Source organism: Leptonychotes weddellii, chromosome 3 (genome assembly GCF_054177405.1).
Source record: "Leptonychotes weddellii isolate Sample4059 chromosome 3, ASM5417740v2, whole genome shotgun sequence".
NCBI lineage: Eukaryota > Metazoa > Chordata > Mammalia > Carnivora > Phocidae > Leptonychotes > Leptonychotes weddellii.
This window is the reverse complement of record NC_138371.1, coordinates 35,424,288-35,434,804: the sequence shown is the minus strand read 5'-3', so window position 1 is coordinate 35,434,804 and position 10,517 is coordinate 35,424,288. Positions and strand designations below refer to the sequence as shown.

The window sequence follows — 10,517 nt, the reverse complement described above, 5'->3', positions numbered from 1 at the left end:
ATTGAGGAGGGCACATTCTGCATGGAGCACTGGGTGTTATGCACAAACAATGAATCATGGAACACTTCATCTAAAACTAATGATGTAATGTATGGGGATTAACATAAGAATAAAAAAAAAAGAGTAGTCGGCATTATGTTAATTATTTGCAGGAAAAATTTCAGTAACAGATATTAGGGTTTTTTCCTTCATCTATAGCTAGGCAGACCTGAAGTACGATAATAGTAGGATACTATTTCCATTTATCATTATGAAATTGCATATTCATATACAAACTAAAGCATTCTACCTGACAGAATACTTCAGGGGATAGGAGAAATATTCTGGCATCAAATCACGAGGAAGTCTGGGTGTTTTGGATCCCAGGTGTGCCACCAGGATCTTAGATGGCTTTGGTGACTGGTGCTCACTCTGCACTGGATGGGACAAAGCTTGGCCTAATCCAGCATGGCTCTGGCCTCGGTACTTGGATGGCTCAGAAGCCCACTTCTTTCCTGGTTCACTTTCTAAAAAAAGTCTCTATGACTTTTTTAAAAATTTATTATTATATTTTTTACAATTCCCTGTTAGTGTATGAGAACAAACCATCAAGCATTATAATAATTTCTGAAAGACTCCATCTTCTGGAACATAGCTCAATAATGAAAATTAAGGGGAAAAAAACACCTCCAAAATGGCTGCCCCAAAGCACAAACATCAAAGTTCTTGCATTTTTGCTTTATTCTCCAAGAGTAGTGAAAGGCCCTAGGTCACTGCTTTGAGCTTGCTGATGCTTTCATTTACACAGTATTTTTATTTTTTTAAAGCTTTTATTTATTTATTTGACAGACAGAAAGAGAGAGAGAGAGAGCATGAACAAGGGGAGGGGCAGAGGAAGAGGGAGAAACAGGCTTCTCGCTGAGCAAGGAGCCTGATGGGGGACTCGATCCCAGGACCCCGAGATCATGACCTGAGCTGCAGGCAGACACTTAACCAAATGAGACACCTAGGCACCCCTCATATACACACTATTTTTAAAAACCAATTTAATAAGCTGATTTTTTAGACCTTGCAAATCAGAAGAAATATATTAAAAGGGGAAACTGAAAGCCATGACAGTGACAGGCATTCTCAGACAGCATTAGGGGTGGGAGTCAAGGGAGACGAACAACAACAATAAAATAAAAAAAACACCTGTATATTGTGACAGAGACACATTTGGCTTTCTTTCAGTCTCTGGAATCACAACTTCCCCGTCTCCACCCACCCAGGGACCATCCTTCATTTGCCCTGTTTGGTTCGTAGTTCATCTTTGTGGGGCTGAGCAAAGAGAAGAGAAGGAACACTTTTTCTAAAAACAAGTACAGTTGACCCTTGAACAACATGGTTTGAACTGCATGGGTCCACTTATATGTGGATTTTTTTATAATAAATATAGTACAGAACTGTAGTATTTTCTCTTCCTTATGATTTTCTTAACATTTTCTTTTCTCTAGCTTACTTTATTGTAAGAATGCAGTATATAATACATGTAACATACAAAAATGTGCTAATTGACTGTTTATGTTATGGGTAAGTTTCCTGGGAACAGTAGGCTATTAGTGGTTAAGTTTTGGGGGAGTCAAAAGTTATCTGCAGGTTTTTTACCTCACAGGGGGGTCGGCGCCCTTAGCCCCCACAATGTTCAAGGGTCAACTGCGTAAAGCTACTTCAGGGACTGTGGGCAAGATGGGGGAAGGGTAGGAAGAAGGGAGGAAAGGAGAGAGAGAAAGACAAAAGAGCAGGAGATGAAAAAAGCAGCAGCCAAGATGCTGACTTTCACGGGAGAGAGGGAGGAAAAGAGGGCCCTAAGGGGTCTCACTGTGTGGTGGGAGAAATAATTCCCTCTCATATCCCATGCCCTCAAGACAACCTTCCGCAAAAAACCACATGGCTCTTCAGTGCTCTCTGGTTTGTTTAATTCTGTTGAGTGTGACCTGGTGCCCACCTAGCTTCCAGATAGTCCAGTTTTAGTCAAGTAATAACAGCTCTGTACGATGATTCCCCCCAAACCATGAAATATCTTAAATGCACTGTGTATAGGGAAGCAGGGAGAAATATAATGTATTTGTGAAAGAGTTTCAGTAAATGGTGGGTTAAATTCTCTGACACTTAGTCATCGCTTTGGTTACATGGAAAATTCACATTAAGTGAGCACATCTCCAATAATATTAGATAAATTAGGTGTTACTGCATTTAAATTCCTAGAAATGTGGAGTTACAAAAGGTCCTTAAATAAACTTCTGGGTCCCGTATTTGGCATAAGAACTATATGGTGTTTGGAAAGAGTTTTCCCTTCTGGCATAGCTAAGGTCAGGATTGGCATTATAATGGTCCTAGAAAAATAAACCTTCACATTCCAAAATTTTGACCAATTTTAGGTGAGCACTCTAACAGCTGCAAAAAGCAAGTCAAAGTTTCCAAAGCCCCTCTCTCCTCTGCACTTGAAAAGACATGTAAATGTGCTCAAATAAGGAAAAGTATGGAAAGTTTATCAGATCCCGAGGAATTCTGAAAGATCATTCAAATTTGTTATTGTCATAATTTTCACAATATTATGCTCATACCACTAAAAGGGATGAAATTCTGGTCACAAGAAGGAGGAACAGACCACTTTAAAACATCCGAAATGTTTTTCACAAAAAAGCTTCAGGAAAGTGGTAGAAGGAGATGCTTTTTACTCAAAGAATCAGAAGATTACTCCACAGGGTAAATGAGGCTAGCTAGTCTTGGCCTTGTAAGATCATGTGGAATTAGTTACAGTAACTTACATCGATATCAGGCAGTTCACCCCAATTTCAAGATCAAATAGAGCCCTCTAAAACTGAATAGGCCAAAAATACAGCGATGTTTCTCCCTGTAAATTAAAGTCACCACAAACACTGCTAGCAATTTTGGGTTCTACATCTCTTTGGAAAATGTTGGACTCTAAATGTGCTTCCAGAATGCATTTTACTACCACCATGGATTACTCATGTACATTTGTGATGTTAAATGATTAGTCACCATTTAGAATGTTCATATAGTCTCAAAGAATGTTTAGCCAGTCTCCAAGAGCACATGCCTTTGTAGGGCTCGGAAAGGGGCAGAATCTGTTGATCTACCCTTTTCTTGGGGAGGATGGGCTGCAGAAAAGCCCCGGGAAGGAGAGCTTTGATTGAAATGAGCAATAACCCACACAGCTTCATTTCTTTAACCACAAAGCATCAGGTAAAGGGATAACCCATTTGAACTTCATCATAGGATCTAAGATAAAGACCAGTCAGAATGATTAAATACCTAGGCAAAAAGCTCTGCAAATGAGGGAGAAATGAATTCATATTTTCTGGTTATTAATGGTTTAAACATTGACAAACTATACTTCTCAGGATCAGATTTCCAGAAAGAAAGAAAAAAGGGATAAATTAACATTTATTGGAGGCTTGTTGTGTTGCAGACACCAGGCAAGGTGTTCTCCGAGTATCCATGGGAGGTGATTGCTATTATTCCCATTTTACAGAAAATCACATTCAAGTTCAGGGAAGGAAGTAAACTGCCCAAAGTCACACATAGTTGGTAAAGACTGAGGCCAGCTCTGAATTCCACCAATTTTCCCCCTACATCTTGAAACTTACCTGAAGTGTCATATACGTATTTCTTCTCATCCTGGATCAACAAAATATGTGTCCCTACTTTGTTCCAAAGTTGACCTTCACTTTTGTCTCCAGTGTCCTGCTTTCCCATGGGTCTGTGGTAGGACTGCTGCTTCAACAAACTAGTTTCCTTCCACCCACATCTTCTGACCTCTGTACACACACACATGCTCAATTTTCCCATCCTAAACCTCTTCCTTAACTCATCTTCTCCTTCTAAATACTGCCCTAGTTCCCTTTCTTTTCATCCCCATACTTCATAAAAAGAATATTCTACACTCCTGGCTTCTACTTTACATCCTATATCATTCTGCAACTGGTCATATTCCAGTTTATAACCTCTTATCTCATAGAAACTTCTCTGGAAAAGTCCATTTGTAACTTCATGATTTTCAAATCCAGTGGCCTCTTCTCAGGAGTCATCCTTCTTGAATGCTTTGGAGATTTGGCCCACTCTCTACTCCTTGAAACCTGGCTTCCCTGAAAAGACTTTCCTAATTCTCTTCCAAAATCCACTGGCTCTCTTTGTTTCATTTCCTCCTCCATCTCAGCCCATCCCTTAAATACTGGAATTCCTCATGTTACCATCCTCTGTTTTCTCTTCTTTCCATGGGCTTGTCCTCCTTGGTTCCTCCAATCTACCCTGGGTTTCAGCTGCCACCAGCATACATATACGCCGAGCCACCAACCTCTTCTGAGCTCTGTGATTGTCTTTTCCAGTTGTTTTTTGTATCTCGAAGTGGATGGCTCAGAGATTCCTCAACAAACCATGTCCAAAACTAAACTCATCCAACCCCTCCTTTCCAGTCTAGTCTTTTTCCTTCCCTGGTAAATGGTGTTGCCATCTCCCTAGTAGTCTAGGTGTTGGGGACCTCAGAATCTGCCTTGACCTCAGAATCTTCCTTACCTGGACTCAAAAGTTCTGTGTCTCTATGTCCTACATATCCTTTGAACTAATTCCCGTTGCTCCAACACCTCTAGTCCAGCCCTTTAGCAGGTCACCTGTGTTAATGCAACAGCCTCCCAAGTGGTTTCTCTGACTCCATTATCTCGTCTTCTAATCCATCCTCCATACTGCCACCAAACTGTTCTTTGTAAAACAGGGTATTCTTCTGTTTGTAAATTTTCAGTGGCTCCATATGGACTACAGAGTAAGGCTTTAATGGCCAACCAGTCCTAGCCTATCTTTCCAACCTGAGCTTTGAGAACTTGCTCTTACTTGTAGCTGTTAATTGGCCCTAAACTTCTTTCATGCTTCTGAGGCCTAGGTTATGCTACTCATTCACCTAGAACACCCTTCTTCCTTTGGCCCACCTTCATCATCCTTCAAGGCTCCCTCCATATCTGTTATCTTTATCTTTCCCCAAACACCCACTGCCAGTCTTGAAGGAAGAACTGTTCCCATATCAGTGTTCCCATACCTCTCTTTATAGAACTAACCACAAGGCTTAATAGAGTCATTTGTTGACTCATTGCCCCACCATGAATCCTTCAAAGGCAGAGACTGCATTATTCATCTTTGTAGCACTGGAGTCTAATTCAGTGCTTGGATCATACTTGGATGCTCAATAAATCTGTGTTAAAAGAACAAATTAATAGACCTTTTCCTATTTGTGGTATTCAATTAGGCTTTAGCTTCATTATCATAGGATTTGTGAAAACATGTCATATATCAAAGACTATAGAGCAGCTTTTAGTGACACATATGGAGCTTGGATTTCTATTAAAATAGTTTTAAATTCTGATAGCTATTAAAGTGTAAACAATACATTGCCTATAATAAAAATAAACAGAGCTGATGTTCTGTCAACATTATAACTACTTTCCTTTTAAAAAAATTCATTTTCTATCATTCATTCATCCATCCATCCATCCACTCACTCCTTCATTCATACCATACTTCTTTCAAAAAGAATTTGAACTTAAATATTTTAGTTTGTTTTATCTATCAACATGTTCTATCTGCCCAAGTGTCTCTAGTCTTCCTATCTAATGCAGTTAGTCATTACTGCAGGAAAAACCTATCTAAGTCCATTAAACTAATTTTAATTCTGTATTATTTCTTGAAAGTAGACATTTATTTTTATTTGAATCAGTCTCCTAACCAGAACTTTTTCAATCCAAAAGCTAACATAGTATTTTGTGTCCTAATATTTTCCAAGATATATTAGGCAGTACATAATGAAAAGTAAATCTGTATTTGAGTGTATCATACTGCTAACATTTATCCTCTTATTCTGGAATGTCATTATCTTCCTGTCAAAATGAACTGCCATGGGAACAAGCCAATTTTAAGAGACACAAAATGCCACAGAATATGTACCCATGCTCACACTAAAGATAAACCCAAAGTATTTCCTTACCATCCTTTATGAAGAACAGAATGTCTGGTTTTAGGGTATGCTTCTCAGAGGATTCACTGTGCACAGCAGGTGGACTTACCCGGCGAGTTCTGGGGAGAGGACACGGGGGAGCCACGGGGGGACTGACAGTAGCTGGGGTGAAGTAAGGCATGTGGAGGCACATAAGACATTATCTCTTCTTCAAATAAACTGGGGAAAGACAAGAAACAAAATGCATACTTTAGCCAAAGCGGTGGGGAAAAGCCTTGCTTCCAAATGAGTAAGACCATCAGTTTCTCACTCTGGGTCCAGTTCATATCCCAAAGGGAGCACTCGTCCCCTCTCTCCTGTAGCTAATTCTTGGGACAAACAGCTTTTATGGAACCCGTGGTTCTGTGCCTGTTTTCCTACCAACTTTGGGCAACACGATTACTATTTTGCCACTTTAATATGTGAGTCTGAATTTACATGTTTTCTTGAACATAGTACCTGGGTTTTTAGCATTGAGAATAAGATTCAAACACAACACACAATGCTTACTGAGAACCCATAATAGAGACACAAAGTATGTTCTTTATCTTCATTCTAAGAAATATATGACAGTTTTCTCAATATGCAAAGAGTTTAGGATTTAACTGGAGAATTAAAAGCAAAATAAAACAAAACACCTCCTAAATAATTACAACTGCTCGTAGTTAGCTCCCTTGTTTACTCTGGCTTTATAATTTTTTAAATGTGAGGATTTTTATCTCAGATTATTCATATTCAATCCAGTGTCTTTGTTCTTCTCCATACTGAAATTTCTCTTTCTAGGACTCTCCTAAAAGCTAATAACCAGGGATGTGAGATCTTAGAATCTCAGACTTTTCATTAAATATAATGATAAAAGTACTATTGATTGCACTAAGCTCTTGACACTTGACAAGACACTTGACAAATATTTGACAAAGATTTGAAACAACAATAAAAGTAAGAGGACTTGTGTTTTTTAATTAAGAGGTAGAAGTAGGTTTTCTTCAAACTTGGCCAAATCTAGAAACCTGTTAGAAAACATTCAGAAAAAAGTGGCAACAGTTCATTCTTGCAGAGATTAAGAAAAGGACTCCTAAGCACTGGTTCTCAACTGAGGCAATTTTGCCCCTTCCCACACCATTTGGGGACTTTGGAGAACGTCTGAGGACATTTTTGGTTGTCATAATTGGGAGGGTATGCTTTTGGTATCTAGTAGGTAGAAGCCACGAGGCTGATACATCTTACAACGCACAGAAGAGCTCCCTGCAACAAACATGTATTCAGTCCAAAATGTCAGTACTTTCAAAGCTATCTCTTTTGACAAATATTTATTTATTTCCCAACTTTGTGCTTTTATCAACAATGTGCAATGAAGATCCTATATATATTGCCTTGTGCACAGGCAAAAGAGTTTTAGTATAAATATGGTATATATCTAAAAGCAGAAGTGCTCAGTCATAACACATTATGCCTTTTCAACTATACAAGATATTGTCAAATTGTACTCTGAAAAGTTTGTAGAAATTGCAATCCCACTAAGTCCAGACAGTATGAGAGTCCTTATTTCTCATTTGATATTATCAGACTTTTTGATTTTTTCAAATCTAATACTATGAAATACTGTCTCATTATTGTAAATTGCATTTTATGATTGCTAGCCATAAGTTTACTGACTATTCTTACTTCAATTTCTATGAAATGCCTTTTTATACCCTTTATCCATTTTTTCTTTTGGGTTCTTTTCTTCTGAATTGATGTAAAGGCATTCTCTGTATATTCATAATATCTTTGTTTTATGTGTTATGAATATATTCTTCCAGTTTGTTACCTTTATGCTTTTATATGTGGTATCTTTCATTATATAAATTTTAAAATTCTAACATTAGCCAAATATATCAATCATTTCATATATGAGCTCTGACAGATGTACATTTTTTTTTACAGGAGTTCAGTTAGTGAAAGAATATATGAAATAGAATAATCAATAACAAATGTAACAAAGTCATTTAAAAATTCTTGAGTTTTATAATAGCTATTTTGGAGAATAATCTTACATTGGCTTATTTTGAATTGAATAATTTCCTAGACCTGTGGCATCTTGATATTTCAGCTTGCTGATAATCAAGTCCATTTGTACAAGGAGTGATTTTCCTTTTTAAAAAATAGGGGCACCTGGGTGGCTCAGTCATTTAAGCATCTGACTCCTGGTTTTGGCTCAGGTCATGATCTCAGGTTCCTAAGATCGAGCCCGACATCAGGCTCAGCACTCAGCAGAGTCTGCTTGTCCTTCTCCTTCTGCTTTTCCTGCCTCCGCCCCGTGCTCTCCCTCTCTCTCTCTCTCATAAGTAAATAAAATCTAAAAAAAAAAAAAAAAAAAAAAAAAAAAGAAATAGACAAAGTATAAAAATAGATACAAAGTCTTTCACTATGTATGCAACTAGTTCATTGCTTGAGTTTATAGTCACTGATTCAAATGACTCAAACTCCAAAGTAAAATAAAAAATAAAGAACTGAGGACATCTGAAAGTGTTTCAATAACTATTAAACATTATTAAGCATCCACATGTTATACATTGTGTCACCATGTACAATTATTAAATTTAATACATTTGATCATCTAAATAAAATAAGTCTAGAACTTAATAACATCATTTGCATGTAATAATTATAGAACTATTATATAATAAATGAATTTCTCACACTTCTCCAAAGGCCCATTAACTTCAGAGAACACGCTTTTTCCCCAAATGGGGGAAAATGTAGCCTTGTTCTTTATATGTATATATATATGTATGTGTGTGTGTGTATATATACACACATATATACATACTTAAAACTGATATATATATATCAGTTCTCAAATATTTTCAAATTCAACCACATAACACATAGAAACTCATGCAAACTGCAGTGTTTACCAAAGTACAAATATTCTAAGCTATACTGTAACTTAAAATATTTAGGACTATACCATCTAAAGATTATTTAACTAAGAATAGGTGATTGATAATCATGATTTCTATTTTGTAATCATTTTGTTTTTATTAATTCCAAATGCAGAATTCTTCAGTTTAAATGAAAAACATTAGATTTCTAGAATGAAGCAAAAGAGTCCTATCCTAGCCAGAATTTTATAAACAAAACTATTTTATTACCAACCAAACTATGGTAGAAACATCATATTACATATTAATTGACCAATAGTCTTCCTGACCATGTAGCACACTATATTCTGTTTTCAGGACTTGTTCAGTTCAACATAGTCATAGGTCACCCCTTAGACTGAGAAGTGACCCCTGCTTCCCAACAGGTCTTGTTCAGAATAGGTGAAGCAAGGTCTCTGTGGGAACTGATTATATTCCTTTGAATTATGCTCCAATTATCCAGTAAAGGAAGATAATTTTTTGACTTCAGTTTTACAAGTATGGCAACTATCATGTAGGCAGTTAGAAATGGTTAGGGTCAAGTTCATCATGAATATCATGAATGAGATTGTTAGCACTCTGGGATAAATAAAACATTGTGTGGTCTGGTTCAGCATGACTTTGCCTTTAATTCTTTGGAGGTTACAGGGGTGGGTGTCCCAACTACTGGGTAGAGCAAAGCATTATTTTATTCTGGCCTCCTACATTTGAAGGATGATATTAAAAATGAAAAATCTTTTGAAAACTTGTCAGTTTCCTCTCTAAATTACTCTAAGATTTAAAACCAAAGCTGACCTAACCATCAGGAAAGAAAATATAACTGGCCAATTTTATGAAGGGCTGTCAAGTTGGCAATGAGTACCAGTGATCAAATTTCAACTTTCTGATCTAATTTCCCAAACCTAAACTCTCAAAATCATTTTAAAAAATCATGTCAAATCACCAAAAAAAAAAGACAAAGCACATTTGGAGGAAAGAATTTGAAGGAAAATATAAATATGACCTCTCTTTTACTCCTGTATACCCTTGTGTAAGCCCTGTATACCCTTGTGTTCCATTTTGTGAGTAGAACATTCTATCCATTGGCCTCTACTAACCTTTCCCTTCTCCAATACCACCTCATTTATCACCAGGATAAAAAAAAAAAAATCAAACAGATCTCAGAATAAGAAATGCAATCTGAAATGAATTATCACTAAACCAGCATCCTACATCTTCCAATGAGTATTCCACAAGTCTTTAAGAATAATGGAGACATAGGTTACTAATACTGGCATCGTATTTTCTAAAACGCTCCATAATATCTGACGACAGAGGACTTTCTACTTCAAAAACTGGTGTTCCATACCTCAGCAACATAACAAGGTCTGCATCACTTGAAAGACGCACCAATCCTGGGGTCCCTTCAGTTCGGATAAATTGGATCTTCTCCCTATTCAAGCAAAGAAACAGCTCAGAATATATGTGGTAGACTTTTGAAACATAACTCAGTGCCTTAGGCACCATTTTTAAAAACACTGAAAAACAACTTGGTCTCTGCTTTGAGGTAAAGCCTGTTGTGGGCTTGAATCTAAGCAACTACTTAGGTC

General features: G+C 37.1%; 1 protein-coding gene across 13 annotated transcripts in view; it reads right to left on the bottom strand.

The window, feature by feature from the left end:
* HECW2 (HECT, C2 and WW domain containing E3 ubiquitin protein ligase 2) overlaps window positions 1–10,517 on the bottom strand; it is a 358,619-nt gene that overhangs the window by 45,779 nt on the left and 302,323 nt on the right. For all 13 annotated transcript variants that reach the window (XM_081813946.1, XM_031038270.2, XM_081813941.1 and 10 more), the window contains 2 exons: window positions 10,277–10,360; window positions 6,093–6,202 (listed from right to left, as the gene is read on the bottom strand). In XM_081813946.1, the coding sequence (XP_081670072.1) occupies window positions 6,093–6,202; window positions 10,277–10,360 (194 nt within the window). The remainder of the gene's footprint in view (window positions 1–6,092; window positions 6,203–10,276; window positions 10,361–10,517) is intronic.